This window comes from Trichomonas vaginalis, chromosome III, assembly GCF_026262505.1.
Source record: "Trichomonas vaginalis G3 chromosome III, whole genome shotgun sequence".
NCBI lineage: Eukaryota > Parabasalia > Trichomonadida > Trichomonadidae > Trichomonas > Trichomonas vaginalis.
The window spans coordinates 12,873,916-12,896,446 of record NC_067205.1 but is presented as its reverse complement, the minus strand read 5'-3'; the positions used below and the strand labels follow the sequence as shown (position 1 = coordinate 12,896,446).

At 33.7% G+C, this 22,531-nt stretch overlaps 12 protein-coding genes across 12 annotated transcripts; 5 read left to right on the top strand and 7 right to left on the bottom strand.

Moving 5' to 3' along the window:
* Positions 1-231: 231 nt before the first annotated feature.
* Positions 232-1,848, top strand: TVAGG3_0691580 (glycoprotein 38 family; the record flags this gene model as incomplete). Its single annotated transcript, XM_001321126.1, has 1 exon — positions 232-1,848. The coding sequence occupies one exon, from the start codon at positions 232-234 to the stop codon at positions 1,846-1,848; it is 1,617 nt and encodes a 538-aa protein (XP_001321161.1).
* A 175-nt stretch (positions 1,849-2,023) lies between these two features.
* TVAGG3_0691570 (cysteine-type peptidase protein) lies at positions 2,024-2,446 on the bottom strand (the record flags this gene model as incomplete). Its single annotated transcript, XM_001321127.1, has 1 exon — positions 2,089-2,313. One exon carries the CDS (start codon positions 2,311-2,313, stop codon positions 2,089-2,091), a length of 225 nt encoding a protein of 74 aa, XP_001321162.1.
* A 640-nt stretch (positions 2,447-3,086) lies between these two features.
* Positions 3,087-4,721, top strand: TVAGG3_0691560 (glycoprotein 38 family; the record flags this gene model as incomplete). The annotated part of the gene is made up of 1 exon (XM_001321128.1): positions 3,087-4,721. One exon carries the CDS (start codon positions 3,087-3,089, stop codon positions 4,719-4,721), a length of 1,635 nt encoding a protein of 544 aa, XP_001321163.1.
* Positions 4,722-5,167: 446 nt separating this feature from the next.
* Positions 5,168-6,549, bottom strand: TVAGG3_0691550 (cysteine-type peptidase protein; the record flags this gene model as incomplete). The annotated part of the gene is made up of 1 exon (XM_001321129.2): positions 5,191-6,549. One exon carries the CDS (start codon positions 6,547-6,549, stop codon positions 5,191-5,193), a length of 1,359 nt encoding a protein of 452 aa, XP_001321164.1.
* A 788-nt stretch (positions 6,550-7,337) lies between these two features.
* On the bottom strand, positions 7,338-8,279 carry TVAGG3_0691540 (HMG-box family; the record flags this gene model as incomplete). The annotated part of the gene is made up of 1 exon (XM_001321130.1): positions 7,338-8,279. One exon carries the CDS (start codon positions 8,277-8,279, stop codon positions 7,338-7,340), a length of 942 nt encoding a protein of 313 aa, XP_001321165.1.
* Positions 8,280-8,842: 563 nt separating this feature from the next.
* On the bottom strand, positions 8,843-12,001 carry TVAGG3_0691530 (RNA splicing; the record flags this gene model as incomplete). Its single annotated transcript, XM_001321131.1, has 1 exon — positions 8,886-11,996. The coding sequence occupies one exon, from the start codon at positions 11,994-11,996 to the stop codon at positions 8,886-8,888; it is 3,111 nt and encodes a 1,036-aa protein (XP_001321166.1).
* A 264-nt stretch (positions 12,002-12,265) lies between these two features.
* TVAGG3_0691520 (uncharacterized protein) lies at positions 12,266-13,057 on the bottom strand (the record flags this gene model as incomplete). Its single annotated transcript, XM_001321132.2, has 1 exon — positions 12,578-13,057. One exon carries the CDS (start codon positions 13,055-13,057, stop codon positions 12,578-12,580), a length of 480 nt encoding a protein of 159 aa, XP_001321167.1.
* Positions 13,058-14,125: 1,068 nt separating this feature from the next.
* On the bottom strand, positions 14,126-15,510 carry TVAGG3_0691510 (NADP biosynthetic process; the record flags this gene model as incomplete). Its single annotated transcript, XM_001321133.1, has 1 exon — positions 14,400-15,500. The coding sequence occupies one exon, from the start codon at positions 15,498-15,500 to the stop codon at positions 14,400-14,402; it is 1,101 nt and encodes a 366-aa protein (XP_001321168.1).
* Positions 15,511-15,970: 460 nt separating this feature from the next.
* On the top strand, positions 15,971-16,649 carry TVAGG3_0691500 (cysteine-rich, acidic integral membrane protein-related family; the record flags this gene model as incomplete). Its single annotated transcript, XM_001321134.2, has 1 exon — positions 15,975-16,649. The coding sequence occupies one exon, from the start codon at positions 15,975-15,977 to the stop codon at positions 16,647-16,649; it is 675 nt and encodes a 224-aa protein (XP_001321169.1).
* Positions 16,650-16,688: 39 nt separating this feature from the next.
* On the bottom strand, positions 16,689-18,392 carry TVAGG3_0691490 (growth factor receptor domain family; the record flags this gene model as incomplete). Its single annotated transcript, XM_001321135.1, has 1 exon — positions 16,728-18,386. The coding sequence occupies one exon, from the start codon at positions 18,384-18,386 to the stop codon at positions 16,728-16,730; it is 1,659 nt and encodes a 552-aa protein (XP_001321170.1).
* A 705-nt stretch (positions 18,393-19,097) lies between these two features.
* Positions 19,098-20,283, top strand: TVAGG3_0691480 (uncharacterized protein; the record flags this gene model as incomplete). Its single annotated transcript, XM_001321136.2, has 1 exon — positions 19,098-20,283. A coding segment is annotated over one exon (1,186 nt), but the record flags the coding sequence as incomplete, so codon positions are not given.
* A 666-nt stretch (positions 20,284-20,949) lies between these two features.
* Positions 20,950-22,474, top strand: TVAGG3_0691470 (uncharacterized protein; the record flags this gene model as incomplete). The annotated part of the gene is made up of 1 exon (XM_001321137.2): positions 20,950-22,474. A coding segment is annotated over one exon (1,525 nt), but the record flags the coding sequence as incomplete, so codon positions are not given.
* Between the last annotated feature and the right edge of the window lie 57 nt (positions 22,475-22,531).

Here is a 22,531-nt window from a genome sequence, read left to right as displayed (position 1 = left end):
CAACGGTTTTTTGTTCATTTGGTGCCTCGAGAAAAGAACAGCTCTGTTTTTGATTCCGAAATAAACTTTAACATCAAAAATCAATTGTTTCATAGGATTTTCATTGCAACGGCTTTTTGTTCAAAATTATGAAATTATTGTTTGTAATTGGAAATGTTTATAGTGTGTGTTAAACATAAAATAATTCAATAGAAATAGCGGTTATATTTCAATATTACTTCAAATCACATTATGTTTGCATTTTTCTTGAACAATATTTGCTCAACAGATATATCCATTGAAGGATGCAGTTATAGTAACTCAATCGATGTATATCCGCCATCAAAACTCATTACAAAAACTGTTTCGAAAGGTACTAGTTTATGCATTAAAGGAGCAATATTAATAAAATCTGATAAACCATTTGTAGCTACATATAAAATTACCAAGGAAGACTATACACGAGTCAAAACGATAGTTAAAACAGGAACAAAAGAAAATCCATTTTTCTTTGGATCTTATCTAAATATTCAGGAAATGAAGATAGAAGCAAAAGATCCTTCCCAAGATTTACAAATAGAAATTATTGGAGTGGCACCGTCAGAAACGAGTATGTTTTACACTTACGGCGTTTTTACGACAATGAAATCATTCAATAAGTTCATTGCTATATCTCCATTAAGATCATTACAACTATATACATGGAGCCAATATCCACTAAGTTTCGATGTAAACACGCATACGATTCATAAAGATTTCGATAATTACAGTAGGACAAATTTTGAGAATAGTTACCAATGTTATCTTGCTTTAAGCACTTATGGTAGGGAAATTACTGAGCCTGTTAATATTGCATGGAAAGAAGATAAAACAAAACAACCTATTTCCGATTTCAAAAATCCATTTGGAGAAGATGTGTTCTACATTCTTCCAGGTGGTGATGCATTCACTCTTGAAGAAGTTATTAAATTCACTGAGGATAATAAGAATATGTTCACAGATGAAATAAGTGAAAAGTATATGTATCCAGATGATTGCAAGGCTCCATTAGGTCTTTATGATCATCCATACTATAATATAGCAAATCTCAAATCGGGTGAATCAATATGCACAGAAGGAAGTTTTGTTTTCGCATCAAGAGGAAAATTCAAAGCTACTGTATATGACAGGACCAATAAAAACGACAAAGGTAAGACTTATGAAAACCCATTTAGCGTAGGTGGATCTCAGTACTTGAGTGTTATTAAATGCGATGACTCTGTTAAAGAATGTAGAGTTCAATGTGTAACAATTACAGAGCCAATTCATACTGATTCTGTAACTAATTATTCATTCTTTACAACAAAGAACGAATTTGAATTTGATCAAAAAGTTTTATATACGAAAGATAAAATGGTAACATTCGGTTTAACTGCATATACACCAGAAAGCAAGAAAATTGAAGGAACAGGAAGCAATAACCTCGGCCTCTCTCAGTACAAAGATGTTTATGGTGATGAAGTCTTAATGGCAACGCCTAAAATGGAAAAAGGAAAATATGTTGACGAGTCAAAATTCCATATTACTATTGCGCGCGGAAAATCATCAAGTGAATATCAACCATCATATTTTGAAAGCAATCTTATCTACGAAATTCCACCTGGTGTCAAAACAGAGGAAGAAGTGAAGGCTCATTCTGCAGATAGCGACGTAACATTTGTTAAAGAAAGCAATGAAGACGAAGAGACTAAATCGAACGGTCTTGGTGGGGGCGCAATTGCAGGCATCGTAATTGGTGTGATTGCCTTTATTGTAATTATCTGCGTTCTTGTTTGGTTCTTCGTTTTTAGGAAGAAATCGAGTGAATCTGGATCAGGAGAAAAAGTATAAATTGCTTATAAACACTTTTTAAAACCATAGTTTTCGATATTCACTATATTTCTTTTTAATAATATTCATGATGAGCTTTAATATTGTATTATTCAGTGAGTTTTATAAGCTGTATGAATCAAATTTTTCGTGATGACTTTTTCTCAGCTATTGTGCAAACAGGTAATACAAGAATTGCTAAACTTTTATGGATTTAGGTATTGTTTTCGCAGCTGAATCTAAATGATAGTGAACTATTTTTCAATACGATTCAATGAATGATTCATTGGATCTATTTGAGAATGCAATGGAGATTAAACTTCTTTTAAATACAAACATTCCACGACGAAGGCGATCAGATGACTCTGTGGAATTGATGCAGCCGTTTGGAACTAAGAAAAGAGATTCGTCAAGCTCTGGACCGAAGTCTTCAATATCGAAAATGTAGACTGAGGCGTGTGATCCACGAATACTTGGACCATTCATGAGATAGCGAAGTGGTGTATTTGTATTCTTCTCAACATAGAAGCGATTGTACCATCTGTCGATGCCTTCATAGTCATATCAAGAACACTCCGAAGTTCAATAAATGCATGATGAAGAGAAAAATGAAGAAAAATTAGAATCGGAAAAAGTCAACCCAGAAAAATAACAAATTAAGACAAACAAACATAAAATGTGTCTGTTAAATGTTTTAATTTTGATACTTCAATAATGAAAAATCCAACATTATTAATCTGCATTTTATTAAAAGCTGTTTTTTAAAGAAGATGTTTTATTGTCGTCTGGAAAAGTGACAAAATTATCAATGTCGTCTGGAAAAGTGACAAAATTATCATTGTCGTCTAAAAAAGAGATTTTACAAGCATGTTTTGGTACCTAAATAAAGGAAGAACATCAATTCCATCTATGTATATAGTGTGCAAGCAAGCATGATATATGGAGTAGCTCTTTATCTGGCTAAAAATCCTATTATTTGAAAATTCGTATTGTCGTCTAAAACTGCCAGACGACAATAATAATACCCCTTTTTTAAAAGGCATCCAAAAGAGTAGATCTGTTTTTGATTCCGAAATAAACTTTAACATCAAAAGTAAATGGTTTCATAGAATTTTTTATCGTCGTTAGAAGCAGAGCAACGGTTTTTTGTTCAAAATTATGAAATTATTGTTTGTAATTGGAAATGTTTATAGTGTGTTAAACATAAAATAATTCAATAGAAATAGCGGTTATATTTCAATATTACTTCAAATCACATTATGTTTGCATTTTTCTTGAACAATATTTGCTCAACAGATATATCCATTGAAGGATGCAGTTATAGTAACTCAATCGATGTATATCCGCCATCAAAACTCATTACAAAAACTGTTTCGAAAGGCTCAGTTTTATGCATAAAAGGGTCAGTGCTTATAAAATCTGATAATCAATTCGTAGCTACATATAAGATTTCTAAAAGAGGCATCAATGAAGAAGAAATTATTATAAAAACAGGAACGAAAGAAAATCCATTTTACTTTGGATCTTATTCCAATATTCAGGAAATGAAGATAGAAGCAAAGGACCCTTCTACGGATTTGCAAGTAAGCATTTTAGGATTGAGTTCTTCATATCCAAGTATTAATAACAAGAAATCTTTTACCGTTTTTACGACAATGAAATCATTCAATAAGTACATTGTTATTTCTCCACTACGATCATTAGGACTATTTACATGGACTCAATATCCCCCAGTTTTCACTGTGAACCCTCATTCGGTTATTAAAGATTTCAGTGATATCTCAGATAGTTTTGGTGCTGCATCCTATCTTGGCTTATCCACTTTAGGTCAGCAACTTGCTGAGCAAATTAATGTTGTATGGAAAGAAGATACAACAAAACAAACAGCTTCTAATTTCAAAAATCCATTTGGAGAAGATGTGTTCTACATTCTTCCAGGTGATGATGCATTCACTCTTGAAGAAGTTAGCAAATTTACTGAGGATAATAAGAATATATTCACAGAAGAAATAAATGAAAAGTATGCGTATCCAGATGAATGCAAGGAAGCATTAAGTATTTATGATTATCCATATCATCAACAGCTCTATATTCCAGAAGGTGAAGCAATATGCGCAGATGGAAGTTTTGTTTTCGCATCAACGTCAAAATACAAAGTTACAGTTTATGATAGGTCTAATAAAAACGACAAAGGTAAAACATATGAAAATCTATTTAGTGTAGGTGGATCTCAATACTTAAGTGTTATTAAATGTTCTGACTCTACAGTAAAATGCATAATTCAACTTGCCACAATTACAGAGCCAATTCATACTGATTCTGTAACTAATTATTCATTCTTTACAACAAAGAACGAATTTGAATTTGATCAAAAAGTTTTATATACGAAAGATAAAATGGTAACATTCGGTTTAACTGCATATACACCAGAAAGCAAGAAAATTGAAGGAACAGGAAGCAATAACTTCGATCTCTTTCTGATGAATAATTCTGAGGAATCAAAGAAAGGAAATATTTCAGGCCACACTATAATGGCATTTCCTGATTTGCAAAAAGGTAAATATGTTGATGAGTCAAAAATTCATATTACTATTAAGCCTGAAAAAACAGCAAATGCAAAAAACCCATCATATTTTGCAAGCAATATTATCTACGAAATTCCACCTGGTGTCAAAACAGAGGAAGAAGTTAAGGCTCATTCAGCAGATAGCGACGTAACATTTGTTAAAGAAAGCAATGAAGACGAAGAGACTAAATCGAACGGTCTTGGTGGGGGCGCAATTGCAGGCATCGTAATTGGTGTGATTGCCTTTATTGTAATTATCTGCGTTCTTGTTTGGTTCTTCGTTTTTAGGAAGAAATCGAGTGAATCTGGATCAGGAGAAAAAGTATAAATTTCATTATTTTTAAAACTTTTTTTAATATATTTTGCTCTGCTTGCTTTTATTAATCAATTTATTAGTTATGCATCATATATGATCATAATATTGGTCTATTTATAGTCACTATACTTCTTTTTCTAAGAGTTTTCATGATGTACTTCAAATTTATATATTATAGTGAATATTAAAAGTCTAAGAAATCAAATTTTTTAAGAAGACTTTTTCTCAACTATTGTTCAATTTCGCATTTATGTTTTCGCGGCTGAATTTAAATGGTAATGAACTATTTTTTCAATATGATTCAGTGAATGATTCATTAGATCAATTTGAGAATGTGGGGAATATTCGAATTCTTTAAAATATTATTATTTGAATATCTGGTCAAGAGAATTTTCATTTGAATTTTTCAAAATATCAAAATTGAAAATAAAGTAAATAGAGAAGGAAAAAAAGTAAGTAATAAGAACTGATTATTTATTATTTAATAGAATTTTTCTTCGAAGTGGACAATTGGGAAGAATACGTCCTCCGTGATGCCACAATCGTGATCTCCCATTACAATGTATCCAAAGCCATGATCGCCCCAGACGTCTGACCATGAGTTCATGATTTCCCAAGCGTCGACGCCGTTAATTCTCTTCCATCCTGTAAGAAGTACGGAATGGTCGATCTTTACCTTGTCGTGGACGTAGCAGTTAGCGTTATCGTAGATGTTGTCTGTTAATGTGCCGAAACCATCCTGATCAGCGATAATTCCGACAGCAAGTGGTCCGTGCTCGAAGAGAGCGGATTTGAGCTTCTCGTTGTCGTGCTCTGGGATCTTATAGCATCCCTTGACGTAGCCAACTGTATGCTTGAAGTTTTTGCCGCAATAACTGCCAACTCCGAGATATGGATACTCATCTTCGAGTGTGAGCTCCATCTTTGATTCCCTAAGGATCCTGTAGATTTCGTCGTGCTCGCCGCCATCGCATGCGTAGTTAATTGTGCCCCATGTGCAATCAACGAGTTGTTGGACTGAAGTAATGATTGATCTATTAGCTCTGAGAGAGAACTGACCATTGATAGCCTCGGATGCACCGAATGCGAAGCATGTACCACAAACAGCTTGATCATGTGGATATTCGAGGACGTATGGGACATTACGCCATGAAAATGACTCTGGAAGGTTCTGGATGACCTTCTGATCGTATGTTGGGCATGTTTCGGCATTGGATCCCTTTGGAAGACGTGGACGAGAAAGATCACGACGACGGCGACCAGATGACTCTGTGGAATTGATGCAGCCGTTTGGAACTAAGAAAAGAGATTCGTCAAGCTCTGGACCGAAGTCTTCAATATCGAAAATGTAGACTGAGGCGTGTGATCCACGAATACTTGGACCATTCATGAGATAGCGAAGTGGTGTATTTGTATTCTTCTCAACATAGAAGCGATTGTACCATCTGTCGATGCCTTCATAGTCATATTGCCAATATTTAGCTTCTTTGCCATTGATAACAGTTGTTCCCTTGTATTTCCACTGCTTGTTGTCTGTTGGAAGGTATTCTGTTAATTCATCATCATCTGGGTCATCAACTGGAGATAAGTGGCAGGTTGGGCCAACTTCTGAAGAAACTTGAAGCTGATAAACACCAGTGCCTAAAATATGGATTTCGTTAAGGAGATTTTCGTAGCTTGTTTCTGATTGCCTGTTTTTCTTTAAATCTGTTTGAACAAGGAAAGGAATATTGATTTTTTGGTAAGGAATTTGCCACTTGCCTCGAAGATGATAAGTCTTCGGCCAAAGTGGGAGGTTCTCACTAAGACATAATGATGCAAACAAAAACGAAAGGACCATTATAAATGCAACTTCACTTATTCAATTTTTTCAACCGACGCCTCAAAAAAATATTTTAAAAATTACTATTTGATATAATAAAAAGCATGTATAATAGTTAAATGATTAAATGAACAGAAAACTCTAACTAACAAATCAAAGGAATCAAACTTTTTTTTGTTTTTCATATCTTTGGAAAAGTGACACAAGTTATCCAGTGTATTTTGAGATAAAGGCAATGGATTGAACTAGTATAACTTTTGGTATATATTTGCCTTAGGTACGATATGCTTACGATTTTATCATAGTATACTGGACTCAAAGTCCCATTTGTAACATAAAAATCAATCTTAATTGAACTCAATTTAAGTATAGTTTAATTGCATCTAGCTCATCATATAAAATGTTTGAGAGTAAATCCCTTATAGCAATATGTATCTATATGGACTGATGTATATAATGAGCATATTTACATGGAATGAAAACATGTCTATTATGAGAAAAAAAAGAAAATTTGATAACCCATAAAATTTATTCGGATAGATCCATAAAACACCATAATGTAAAGATCATTTAGCGTTTCTTTCTAAATAAAAAGAAGTCCCTTCAATGGTAAATTACTGCAAGATATATTTCACAAGTTTACCTCTATGAAAATTCTGAGATATCATATTCTAAGTTATAAAAAAAAACATCTAGGTGTGTTACTTGCAATAAAATACAATGGCTATCAAATGGTAGAAGTATGAGAATTACAACAATAATAAAGACAAAAATTTATTAATATATAAATTAAAACAATATACAAATCAATTTTCTGCTTTAGCAGGCTCGTTTTCTACTTGTTTGACATCGTTATTTGTATTTTCTGGATTGATTTTTTCAGAATTTACACTTTCTTCATTTTTCTTTGTTTCTGTATAAGTTTTCTCTTTTTCATGTTCTTGTTGAGCTTCAGAGTGCTCCTGTTGTGCCTCTGAATGTTCTTGCTGAGCTTCTGAGTGTTGATTTTCATCTTGTTCTTGATTATTTGATTCTTCGTTATCTGGTTGATCATCTGGATGATCATCTGTAGTATCCTTACTCTGATTTCCTGTTTCGTTGTCTGAATGGTCTTCTTTATCGGAATTATCTTTTTCAGCGTCAGAATTCTTCTTTTCTTCCTCATCCTTTGGCTCTTCGTGATGCTCAAGAGAGGCTGTAGCAGCACTTGCGTCTGTTTCGAAATATGTCTTTTCAATCATCGATAAAGATTTCCAAACATCCCAAACTATTGCAGCACGCTCTTTGTATGTCATGTCTGGATTGTTCTTCTTTAATTCTTCATGTTTCAAAACAGAAAATCTAAAGTATGGAGAAATTTTTTGTTTCCTTTCTTTTTCGGCTTTGGAAATCGGAGCATTTTCTGGATTTTGAGCTTGGATAGTACTTTCGTATATAGCTTTTGATTTAAGGGCTTGTTCGTTGTATTTTTCTTTCAGTTTAGGATCAAGGTTCTTAAATCGTTCTGAAGCGATTTTTGTGATTTCTGGGAAGGTCTTATCTGGAAATTCTTGTTGAAGCTGCTGGCGAACTTCACCAAAGTAGAAATTCCATGCGGATCTCTTTTTAATTTGCTTATCTTGCTTTGCTTCCTCTTTTATTGCTGCATCTTTTTTATTATTGCCTTTTCCCTTCTTTCCTTTTTCCTTTGTTGGCTTCTCATTCTTGGCATTCTTTGGTTTTCTCCCTTTCTTTTTCTCAGAATCCATTTATTGTCACTTTTGAGAAATTCTCACTACTTGTAACTAAAAAGCATGTTAGCGATCATTCCCAATATAGCTACCACTCTATATCAGCAAATTCTGCTCCAAATAAGCATTATTCAGTTCTTTGAGATCTTTTTAGAACAGATCTCAGCAAACATTGTCTGATATTCAATTACTTTCAATAGAAAACTTCCAAGTTATAAAATATTACACCAAAACGAACTATCTTAAAGATGATTGGACAAATCTCATAAATTAGAGCTATGAACTCATAGAAGCACGATTGAGATGGGTCTATATAGAAAGATTTTTATGTGATATGGGCATAGCTACAATCTCTTTACTAATAACATATAATTTGATTTCAAATATGATCATCATCTCATCCAGAATCAATTGATTTCCAATAGGAGCCTAAATATAATTTGCATAATGCAGTAAATCATATATTTTCTTGAATCTTTACTTTTTCAGGCTTTTCGCGAACATATATCTTGATTTTTCATTTTTCTAGATTATGTAACAGTAATGCATAAAAAGAGTGCATCTTTAAAACCTGTATAATAAAATTTTATGACATTATAATAAAAAATAAAAATAATATTATTTCTAAAACTTTGCACTGGCTTTGAGTCTGCAAATAAGGCCCATTATTGCTTCTTTATGGATCTTAAGACCCTGTTCTATTCTCTCTTGATCTGATTCCTGTAATAATCTGAGCATCTCAATCATATCGCAGTTTAAGATACCCATTCTTCCGCTATCTATAGCCTTTGGATACATCAATCCGAAGAAGTTCGAGCAAGCCTTCTCTGTCTGTGTTTCAACGGAAGCCAAGCTGTTAAACTCTTCTTCGTTTGAAATTGGAATCAAAACACCAATCTGACCAAGTAATGTTGTATAATACAAAGTCTTTGATGCAGGAGATACCATAAGTGAAGTGACCATCTCTCCGACCATGAAAGAAGCAACTCTGTCAATTCGACCTACATCTAATGGAATTGGCTTCTTCTGGCCTTCGCTGTATTGTATTAATGCGGTAGATGATGTTGCGAACTTCCATGGGATGTCGACAGCGAAATCATCGCTAAGTCTGAGGATTGTGATTCCTCCAAATTTATCTCCTACAGCAACTGAATTATCGTCTAAACCTACGATAGCTGTGGCCTGCCTTGGCATGGCTTCAGTCGCCAAAATTGTTTTCTGTGTTTGTGTCTTTGAATCAGTGATAAATTTGATCGCGGAGACTCTATCCATGGAAGAAGCGCACCATACAGTATTATTTATAACAGTTAGCATTGAAAATGAATTGAAAACTATACGGAATTTCCAATCACTCTTCAAATCTTCGTCAACGCCCATCAATGAGGACTGATCGCCAGCTCTACTGTATAATATTGCTTTCTGTGATGGAACATACGTAACGGCTTGCGGAGATTGCAATCCAAATTGTTTCTTCGAGATAATTTCGACAAAACATGTTGGATTCGTGCAATCGTACTTCGTCAGGCTCCATGTGTTTTTGTGGTAGTTGTTCGTGCATACGATAATGCAATGGCCAGGTAAAACAGTAAGTGAAGTGACTTCAATTCCCATTTCATAAGTTTTTGTTGGATAAGTACCGAGATTGATCTCCTTATCTATGACAACAATGCTTGATATGGTATTTAAGCCACGATTCGACCTGCATATGATATATGAGCGTTTTCCATCAACGATAACCCTTCTTGGCATTTGGCTGACGGGGAACAAGACTCTGTTTACGTCGTTTTCGGTGTTTTCTACGTCTATTTGCTGGAGTTTGTCGTTTTTAGTGAGAATGACAAAAGATTTCTCGTTCGGAAGAGAGGCAGCCGCAATGATTTCTTCTGTATCAAGTCTCATTGCGAATAGTTCGTCTCCGAAGAAGTAAAAAACTTTATCTGCAATAATTAAAACAGAATCATGGAATTTGAGAAGCGAAGCAGGGACTGCTGTCGTAAGGATGGTCTGTGTGCTCTGAACAATGTTACCGAGGTTGTCGAAAGCATATTTATTTACATTACCACTGAAAGCTGAAGCGAACAAAGCATTCTGCTCTTCAATATAGACCATACTGTTCACGGGTGTTGTAAGCTGAAGGACATTGTCCGTTGGCGTAAGGTCTTTCGAGTAAATTGTAATAATGGCCGTTCCTTTATCGCTATCGGATGCGACAGCGAGTAGTTCGTCGCAGAAACAGAAACATTTCGCTGCAGGTATATTTGTCTTAGCGACCACGGTTAAGTCTGTACCTAATAATGAGACATCCCCTGTTGGTTCACAGACCACGATCATATCATTTGTGATCTCTGCTGCCACGAGAATATTGTCGCTATACCACTGTTTGCCAGAAGTTAAGCATGCAATACCATGATCGTGAATCTGAACAGTTTCGCCATTGAAAACTCCTGCTTTGATGGTTTTCTGGGATTGTAAGGCTTTGCTGAAGCTTCCTGTAACGCTGACTGTTGCTTTCGGCGTAGAAACAAGAATTCCTTCTTGGAGTGCAAATAACTGTAATTGGTGGTTCGGGAATTTCGACAATTGTTTGAATGTTGGGCAATTACGTGAAAAATACTCTTGTTGGTTGTAATCAATCTGAGATATCGTATGAGGTATTGTATTGCTTATTGTAACGATGTTTGTGTACTTGCCAACACCACTGCAAACAACCATATCGTTTTCTACGAACTGAGCGTTTGAAATTACGGGCATTAAAGGAATTGGAGTTCTAGGGAAGTATTCGAAGTTAATTGAGTTATTGCAGAGACCGCTTGTATGAGCTACTTGAACGACGAACGCATCTCCATGCTCTGCAACGCATAGAAGAAGGTCATTTGGTAGGGGACAGAAATGAGAGATCAAAGGTAGTTCTCCGCGAGGTGTGATTTGGAAGTCTTTCGGATCGCAAACGTAGATTTTGCCGTTGGTCAATTGATAAGCAAGTTCACCTGCCATATTTGAGAAATAAGAAGCGACAGGAGCTTCAATTGGTACTTCAACAACACCTTGGAATACTCCAGCTTTGAATTTGTGGTCAGTGAATAAGTATTGCTTTGCGTAACCTTCGTTGTTAAAAACTGAAATTAATTCGCGAGAATCATTATCAACTTCTATGTGTTCGAAGAGCTTTGAATCATTGACATCGATTTTAATGATATGCTTTTGATTGGTTTCAATAGATGAGATTAAAAATGCAAAATATTCTGGCATTTCTGTAGCAACTGCGCTATGAATGATGAAGTTTTCTGGGAATTTGATGGTTTTGATTGTTGGTTTATCTTCTGAATCGAATGAAGCTACAACTGCGTTTCCAACATAGCCACAACAAACAAGAAATTCTCCGTTTGTTGACGCTGCGCAGTGAGCAATAGGGATGCTCGTAGGAGTGTTACCTTTGTAAAGCTTGTCGCATGATACACGCTTGAAAGGAGGAGTGGATTCTGTCATCATCAAGTGACAATCATTAGTAATGACGGCCAAGTGGGAGCCAATTGGAACTACGTGCTTAATTTCAACACCAAACGGGTACATTTCATGTCTTGTTATTTGTACTTCTTGATTTATTTTTTCAATAAGAAGAACTTGTGCATAATTTCGAAAAATTTCTAGCACCATGCCTTCCTGTTCATTTTGGTCAAGGGATATGCATTGCAGAATCTTTTGGCTGTTTTGAATTGTCGTATGGAGATATCTCATCTGCAATGCTTTATTTTGAGAACTTTACAAACTTCTTCTCTGGATTTCCTGCTTTCAGACAATTAGCATAAAAATCAGAATATAAGTAATTCATAGTGCAAAAATTAAATTTGTCCGCATAATGGCATGTTAATATCATTAATAACATGTTAGAATATCGATTTTAAAGTACATTAGTATAATTGGAGCTATATAATCTATTTTAACCGAAATCATTATGATTCTAATTAGCTATTCAAACAAAAAGCAAAATAATAAAAAAAATTAAATTTGGTAAAAGATGATGAAGTTTTTATTCGATCGTAACATTCTTCGTGTGTAAGCGTGGTGAAAGGTTCAATATCTATAAAAATCAATATGGTATTTCATATTGTTAAAATAGAAAGTTATTTGAATACCATATCATGGTAATTCAATTCGAAATAATCTACTTAAAGCAAAGGGACAATAAAATTTGAAATTAATTGATAAAATTGATATCAAATCAAAATTATCGCAAAATTGTTTGAAATAAATCGGTTGTTGATTCTTCCTGATCAATTGTAAAAGGAGTGATATGGGCAGCAAGGATAAAATACCTCTTATGTTCTCCATTTTGTATAATCCGTAATATTATCGACAAATTCATCTATTTCTTGATCTCTCTTGATTCTATATGGTTTTGGTTGCTTTTTTGGCTTAGGTTTCTTCTCAAAGCTACTAAATGTTTCATGATCGCTATCAGACAGAAAAGAAGCAAAACTTTGATGTGAATTTGACTCGAAATTATTACTTGTCTGCGATTTATTTCTATTTGGTGGAGTTGATGAATTTGATGATTGACTAGAAACAGATTTAGATGAAATACTTGAGTAACTTGCGGTGCTTAAACGATGTGGTGAGGAAATTGTTGGTGTAATAACTGGCTTAAATTGAAAATTTTCTGGATCAGTAAATTCACTTCTGCAAGTACTTAAAATATCGATAGCAATGTTATCTAGGTACTCTTTTTCATTATTAAGCTCATCAAAATTCCACCTTTTAGGTGATCTTTTATGGTATTTATAATCAAAATCATTCATTTAAAAAGTGACGTTTAAAATTTTATCTCAATTTTTATTAGACGTCAAATCAAAGGTACAAACGCTCGCATCTAACCAAAATTATGGCCTAAAACTCCAGATGCCGACTATGCATATGTAGTTTGGATAAAATCGGCTAAGCCAATCCTGAGTTATATAATCATCCAGAATTATCTCGTGAAATCTCTTAAATGTTACGATGGCACAATCTGGTGCAAGTAGTATATCAGTTTTATATCATAAATCGAATTGTACATCAATACAATGCCGTATAATTGGTTCAATTTACAATATTGGTATAAAATTGAAGCTTACTTTATCATGCACCTAGTGCCAACAAGTTCAGATATCTCATGTGCCAACTACAATTTTAATATTGTGTGTTGAAACATCTAATATGAAAATAAATATACTAAAAACCTGTTATATACTCTTTTCATCGATGTACTCTACTAATTTAGCTTAGATTTGTAAACAGTGTAATACGTTTGTTTTAAAATTGAATATTATTTGGTTTGATATTTGATATCAAAAATGTATTTTTAAAATAATAATATAATTCATCATATCATACGATTTGTAATAAAATTAAGATACTCATTCTGTCCTATGTCATAAGTGAAAATTCCAAAAAAAAATCGAAAAAAGAAAAATGAAAATCAAATATTTGATTTTTCATATGAAAAAATAGATTTTGAATATTTTTTGGAAAACCTGCTAGCTTTATTATTATCCAAACTCTTAAGTTCAATCCTTTTGAAGTGGAAAAAACCAACATTTTTTTGATTCTGATATTAAATTTTTTTCATTCATCAATTTAAAGGTGATAAAATCTCAGCTATAATAATAAAAATGATATATACTATACAAATATCATGTATAGTAATAATGATGATTTTATTCCTTCAACAAGGAAAGTCTTGATGTTATTTTGAACTTAGAAAGAGCTAGATGTAGCAACAAAACAACTAGAAGAGACTTTTTATTTATTCAATGATCCAATTAATGCAAAATAAATTGGAAATTAGATATATATTTTGATTTTTATATCATTTGTGTATATCTCTCCTTTATTATCCCATACGTTGAGAATGCGAACTACATCATAAGTGTTTTTTTATAATAAATATACAGAATTTAATATTGAAATTTCAATTTTGTTCATTAACAGTAGAACGGAAAGGCAATATGATTACATTAGGCTAAAAAAGATAGTGAAATAGTTAATATAAAATTACAATGATAATTTACAAAAAATTCAAATTCAAAATCATAAACATAAAGAGTTTTGGATTTTCTCTATCTTAAGTTGCATAAGAATTACTAATTCTATAAATATTAATTAATGATAAGTATTTCTATCAGAGATATTGCAAGATTTCATAGCTTCGTTGTTATCAGCCGTCATATTTATCATTGGCTGGTTCCAACGTAAAACTGTTGAAATCGAATGGAGCCAATCTCCAATTGGAGACTGTTTGCAAACAGTTGGTAAAGGAAATGCGGATATTCTTACGCACAGTTCATTCCCTTTCGAGATAGTAGTTCTCTTTGAATCGTAGTTAATATTATATGGACTATTTGTTCGACCTGATTCAGAAATCTTGAAAGAAATTTCGCAGCAATCGGGGAGTACTATTGGTTGTGTGTTAAGAGAATGGCCGCAGATTGGAGTGAAAAGAATTGAAGAAACAGATGGATGAACCATACAGCCACCAGCACTAAGATTATAAGCTGTACTACCTGTAGCTGTTGATACGATGAGTCCATCTCCGATAACGGTTGTGAAATATTCTCCATCTATAAAAGCATCTATCGAACAAACTGAAGAAGCGATAGTTGGCATAATAACTATATCGTTTGTGGCTTGTATTGTATCTAATATTTGGTCTTCGCTGTTCTTAAGCTCTCCAAATAATCTAGTTCTGGAGTTAATGTATAGAACTCCTCGAATTAAATCGTCAATCGCATCTTTGTATTCCTCCATTTGAAATTGTGTAAGGAATCCAAGCGATCCTGCTGCAAAAGATAAAATTGGTGGGCAAAATTCGTTGAATAAATAAGATGCATGGAGAAGAGTTCCGTCTCCTCCAAAAATCAGAATAAAATCTATGTTTCCATGTTGATCTGTGTTATATGGCTGCCAAAATGTATATGCTTTTTCCGCGTCGTATAAATATTGTTCAACATAAACTGTAAAATGTTTAACTTTTGCTAAGAAATCTGCAGATTTAATTAGGTACTCTCTGGCAACTTTGTCATTAATTTTTTCTATAAGAAGACAAGTGGATGGACGATGAATCCACTCAAGATGCATAGATCCATCTTTTTCGCCAAATAAACTGAATGGAGAGACTCTAAAATTAGTTTTAGGAATAATATCGTCCAAACGAGAGCATGATTCAAGAACTGCTCCGTTGAAGAAACTAAGTCTTTTTTGCATTCAATTTTGAAAACTTGACATTTGACAAAAAGTTAAAATCTTGATTGTATATAGAGATTGAGCCCAAACTAATATTATAACTTGCTACATTCAATACCATTCTATTCAAAGGTATATATAAGATGGAAGTTGTAAATATCTAAGAATTCTGGTTGAATTTCGAGAGTTTACTTAGGATTAGGACTCTGATCTTAGCATTAATAGATTTGTACAGTAATATTAGGCACTTGTGAATCCCAATGAAGACGGTTTGACACCAGCAAAATAGAATTGAGAGGAAGTGAGCCTGAAAAATTGAAAGATAAAATGAAATATACAAAATTCGAATTTTCCTATTGATTACTGATAACTAAGCATGTTTGCTCGAACCATATATTGAATTAAAAAATTGAGAAAGATTTTTTGAGAGCGAGGAAATTTTGTATTGAAAATGAATTTGAGTTCCTATAAAAATTACTCAGGTCATTTTTGAAGATGTCTTCACAGCAAACATGCGAATGCAACAAGCAAAACGCAGGCAAGTCCCAATGGTTCAAATGCCAATGTTGCCCAGGTTGTAAATGCGGAAGCAACTGCCACTGCACAAAGGATAACAAGTGCTCTCCAGACTGCCACTGCGGAGAAGGATGCCACTGCAACGAAGGATGCAAGTGCGGAGCTGACTGCCACTGCACAAAGGATAACAAGTGCTCTCCAGACTGCCACTGCGGAGAAGGATGCCACTGCAACGAAGGATGCAAGTGCGGAGCTGACTGCCACTGCACAAAGGATAACAAGTGTTCTCCAGACTGCCACTGCGGAGAAGGATGCCACTGCAACGAAGGATGCAAGTGCTCTCCAGACTGCCACTGCACAAAGGATAACAAGTGTTCTCCAGACTGCCACTGCGGAGAAGGATGCCACTGCAACGAAGGATGCAAGTGCTCTCCAGACTGCCACTGCGGAGAAGGATGCCACTGCAACGAAGGATGCAAGTGCGGAGCTGACTGCCACTGCACAAAGGATAACAAGTGTTCTCCAGACTGCCACTGCGGAGAAGGATGCCACTGCAACGAAGGATGCAAGTGCGGAGCTGACTGCCACTGCGGAGAAGGATGCCACTGCAACGAAGGATGCAAGTGCTCTCCAGACTGCCACTGCAACCACTAAATTTTTGATAAAATAAAAAAAAATAAATTTTTTATCAAATTAAATCATTATTTTTATAAAATACATTTAATACAAAAATTAAAGAGCTTCATCAAGATTATTTGCACCATTCTCTAAATAAGTATTTTGAATTGAGTTCTTATTAGCCATCAATGGTTCTTCATCGTAATACTTCCTATTTCCTCTTGTACATTTGCTTACTATGCATGCAACAGCTGCTCCAACTACACAAAACGTGATTATGAATATCTGAATGAACTGTTTGTTTGAAAACATATTAAAAATGTGAGCTTCTTCGCTCCAAGAGGATCCATCGAGAGAAATCCGGATACGGTCAAATCTCTGACCAGCAGGAACTTTGCAGAATATAGTATTGTTACCATAACTTGTTGCATTTGTAATAATTTTCTCATTAAATCTGCAATAAGCTTCTCTAACAATGAAATCCTTGTTAACACCAATGTACTGAGCTGATAATACTCCTTTCACACTCTTGGCCTTAAGAATAAACGGTGTTGGCGCATTACAGTATTTTACGCCATCTCCAGTGTATCCGTCAGCGCATTTGCAGTATCCAGGGTTGATACAATCAGCTCTGTAGTGACATGATGGATGGCATGTCCAGCAACCATGATAATCGATCGGTTCAAATCCGAAAAATCCTTGTACGCAAGTAAGTCTGCCTTCTCCATCGAATTCGGTATTAGGTGGTAATCTGGATCTAGGATTAATGTCCTGGCGTTGAGGTTTAGGCTGATAATCTTCATTTTCTTCTACATCTTCATCACGGTACTTTTGTTGGGATCTGTATTGCCTTTGGTATTTTTCTGTGTCATAGTAATCTCTTACGGTTTCGTAATTATCGTTTGTCTGTTGATTTTCGTAATTTTGTGGTGGATCTTGATTTTGTTGACTTCTAAGCAAATATTCTTCATATGCGGCTTTGTATCTTGGATTTGACATAATCATGTTGAGGTATTGGCTCTTCTTCTGTTCCAAAATTTTTGAAATTGCTTTTTGGAATTTAGGTGGGAGGGCATCGAATTCTTCTTGTGTTTGCGGGAAATGATATGTCTTCTTTGTAATACTATCCCTCCAAAATTCTGGTAATTTGAACGTTGGAAAACCATATTCAAATTGTTCTTCTTGTCCGGGGACTGGTCTTCTTGTATCTTCCTCATCATCTTGACTATCTTCATCTTCCATGCCCGGATCAGATGTATGATGATCATCTTGTGTATCTTTGGTTTCATCTTCTTTTTCTACTTCCTTGGATGGCTTTTTCTGTGTTTCCTTTGCTTTTTCTGGTAATTTCTCATGCTTAGGTATTACTTCTTCTATCTTTGTTTGGTTTTTCAGAGTTGAATTTTTGTTTATTTTTGTTTCATTGGTATATTTTGTTGTATTTTTAATTTCGTGTGGAATTGTAGAATTTTTGCTGGAAATGTTTAATGAAGTTGCATGATTTTTGTTAGAAATATTTGATTTGGTTGAATTTATGGAATGATTTATAGTTTTTTGCTGTGGAGTTGCTTTATCAGCTACTGATTCGTTATACTTTCTAGTTTTATTGGCTATACGCTGACTCTTTGTTAAATTTATACTTGAATTATTAACAATTGATGATTTGGTAATCTGACTAATATTTTCTTTAATTGTATGCGCTTTACTAATATTGGATGTCTTATTTATTTCTTCCGAAACAGAAAGCGATAACGTAAATATGAAAGAAATCATTTTTTTTTGTCAAAAGTGTCAAAAAACTGTGGAACTGAATTTCAATGAAAATTTGACAAAGATAAGGATTTGATGGAGAAATATCAATATTAATAACTAATATACTTTAGAATGCTGTGAGAATAAATAAAATATTGTTTCAAGCTTCTTGAAAATGGTTTCCCAGCATGTTTTATCAAAACTTCATATAATTGTGTGTTTTTTTCTAGGGAAAAGTTAATCTCAGCTATATGAGAACAAAGTAACATATGAATAGATGATAGATTCGTATAGATTATATCAGATTCATAAATAAATGAATTGCATAAACAAATACTCCAACTTTAATGTATATGATATGAGTACAACTAACATGATCTAAATTCTCATTATCTCTCCTTGAATCATTCACTTAAGGAAAATATATGTTAAGTAAGTAGTTTAAGTGGAAAAAATCAATTAAACAATGAGCACGAAATTGAATACTTTAGGAAATTGTTTTTTGTTGGATAATTTATGGAAAGGAATGGAATAAAAAAAAACTTTAAAATTCCAACAAAATTATAATTCAAAAAAATGGATGTAGGTGAAAAACAACTAAGAATGAAAACTTCGGACATAGCGGACGAGAAGAACAACCCTCTATGGACCATTTCTCCTCAAGAGACATTTGTAGAGTTAAATTTTGTTACTAATAGTACAATCCGAATTCAATTTTCCGAATTGAATGCTATGAGTACACAAATTAAGCACTCATGTGAGACTGATATTGAAGCAAAATTCAACACGTTTTATGAACCTGTTCTCGAACTCCGCGAAATTCTGATCAAGCTCAGAGACCAAGGATATCCACCGCTTTATGCACGAAAAATTACCTTAGACAGAGTAAAGAGCATGAAAAAAACTCTTAGAATGATCAATGCGAAGAATAAAAAGCCCGAACAAGATAAAAGGAATTATATTCAGAACAGCTTAATATGGAAGATCGGCAGAGACATCGAAATGAAAGGCAAGATAAAATCATTAGATAACTTCGACGTTTGTTTCTCACAAAACCAGAGATCTAATACTTTTAATTCATTCTTGAAAACAGGATTTCAATACGTTACAGATCATGTTTCCATAAAGGAACAACAGATCAAAAAAGAGATAAAATACATCAAAGTCAATCATCCATACGAAGTTTTTTCCGGATATCAAAATTTGCCACAATCTCGCAATTACTGTCGTATCTTCTGTCGTTCAGGCGATAGATTCAAAGACAAAATGCAACTCGTTAACAAACTCATTGGCCGCCAACCCGTCATTTTTGTTCATCCAGAAACATTAGCTCCTGATGAAATCCAATCCATCAAAAAACTTACTTCAAATTGGTCATCTGAAACACAGCAAGCCATATGCATTGTTTCATCAATAGCCCAAGAAAATTTGTTTAAAGAAGGAGGGCTAAAAGAAATTAAATTTGAACAAAAAGACATTGACTTTGATCAAATCAAACAAAAGATATTAACAAATGACATCAAAGATTGTGTGAGAATGTATATAGAAGATCCAGAAAAATCATATCAGCTCAAGATCCTTGAATATCTTCGAAGCAACAAAAAGATATTAATGACATTTTCACCAGAACTATTCAAAGGAAACGCATGTCCAGAATTTTTTGATGATTTATATTTGATTTCTATGCGCAAGTTAACAGGTAACTCAGGATACAATGAGACTGGAGAATTCATTGATATTAACAATGTTTTTGAAAAGATCATTTTCGAGTTCCCTCCAAATATTTCTAATACAAAGTATTTGAGCTTTATTTTTGATTTAAACAATTTAAGAAATAATTGGGATTCTGATTTGAGGACAGACAATGCATTCAAGATTTACGAACCACATTATGAAAACGAAATAACAAATGATATAACGAAACTGGCAGAATTAAGAAATGAACTGAAAGAATTGGCCAAAAATTGATCCTAAATCAAATATTGATATGTTAGATAATGAAGACATTTTTAATCGTGTTACTGCTTTGATAAAAGAAGATCAAAGCCAAAAGAACAGGATATCAGCTCTTTACGCATGGAATATTATACCAGATAAGTTCGATAATAAAGACAGAATGTTCATCCGAGTTCCAGACAGGTTCAAGGAAAATAAGAAATATTTTAAGCTCGGCACATTCGACAATGAATTAAATTTGAACGGAAGTGATGTTTACGGATGCGATACTAATGATTTCCAAACCTTTCTTTCAAGGGAGTATGATATTAAAGTTGGATTGAATGATTCCATTGCTAAACGACTATTAAAAGCTTTGTTGAGAGTTTATAATCATCAAGAAGTAATTTTAGTTGGAAACACAGGAACAGGAAAAACAAAAATTTCTAATGTCATTTCTAAAATTTTGTCAAAAATTACTGGTAGTCTTACAAAGACAATCAATTGCAATGGTGGTACAGAGTTATTAGAAATCCAAAGAATTGTTGAAGCTATTGAAGAAGATGTACAAAAAAACAAATCGAAAAAATACCTCATTTTTGTTGATGAAGCTAATACATGTACCGCAGGTTGTTACATCGCTCACAAGATGCGAGAGATCTTCATGAAGAAAGAGAAAAACATCTCTTTCATTGTTGCAGCGAATCCATTGATCAATTCCAATGAAATCTCCAAGAAATTGTCATTGATTGGCAACAAACAATTCATTTCTATGCCAACAAAATCCATTAATTTCATGGATCTCCAAACATCAGAAGAAAAGGAATTGTTCCGTATCAATCACTTTAACTATACTTACAAAGTCAGAGATATTCCTGAAATGATCGAATTCGCAATAATCGAATACGAAATTAATCTCAACGATGAAGATGAAAAACAATGCATGATGACAATCATTGAAACAGAATTAACGAAAAATTATGGTGATGATGATACAACAACAAAACAAAAGAGGAAGAAGAATGATGGTTTTTCAGCTAATTTGGAGTCAAAACAAAGGTTTGTAATCCAAGATTGCATTTGGGAGTTGTATAAAGTTATATACAATATCATTCGCGAAAAGGCAGCAATTTCTTATAGAAATGCCATTCATTTTTCACACATTTTTAAGTTGGTTTATAAACAAACAGGAAATTTCGAGCTGGCTCTTTCTGTTGGCATTTACATGAGATTTATTTTGCCTTATACGACTAATGCCGAATTCATTGATGACAAAGATGACAAAGATGACAAAAGTAGTAATTTCACTATCAATAATCTCAAAAAATACTGGGAATTCTCAAATCTTTTTGATGAAAAAGATAAAGATAAAGATGTAGAAGAACGTAATTTCAGAGCTGATTTCGTACAATTTTTGAATCCTGGTTTTGCTAAAATTGACAACAAGGCTGAATATCTCCAAAACGGTGAAAATAAGATGCTCAATGTTGATGTTCAAGGCTACATCACACACGAAGCGAACAAGATTCTAAACAAAGCATTCAAGGATCATTTAAATAAGAATTATAATTTTGATATTCAAAAGAAAATGTATGAATACAGTTTTGCACAATGTTACAAATACATTCCAGAGCCAAAAATTTTGAAACTTAACAGCATCATGTTCAATCTCGCTGCTCTTGACATCGGATACAATATATTCCATTACATGCATGAATTGTTACCCATTTTATTGATTGCAAAACCAGGAACAGCTAAATCTTTGGCTGTCGAATATTTCAAGATATATCATTATAAACCTGTAACAAATGAAACATCAAATGAACCAGGTGAATCAAATGATTTCTATTGTTCGACATTTCTCACGAGTATCATTTCTCAAACAAGTTGTTTGGAATCTCATTTCTATGATTGCATGAGACATCATCATCGAGATAACCAAGTTAGACTATACACAGCTATGGTTTTCCTTGATGAATTGGGATTTGGAAATCTCAATCCAAGCTTGTACATCAAAGAACTCTATTATATCTTTGATAAAGGTATTCATTACAAGATCAAAACAGATCAACAAAATACAGGATTATCAGATGATATTTCAGACATCTCAGAAAAGTTCGAAAAAATTTTCCCTGTCGGAGCATCTAATTACCAAATCGACCACGCTATTATGAATAGATCTGTTGTTATTTCGGGATCAAGGCCGACAACCGATGATTTAATCAGAGCCT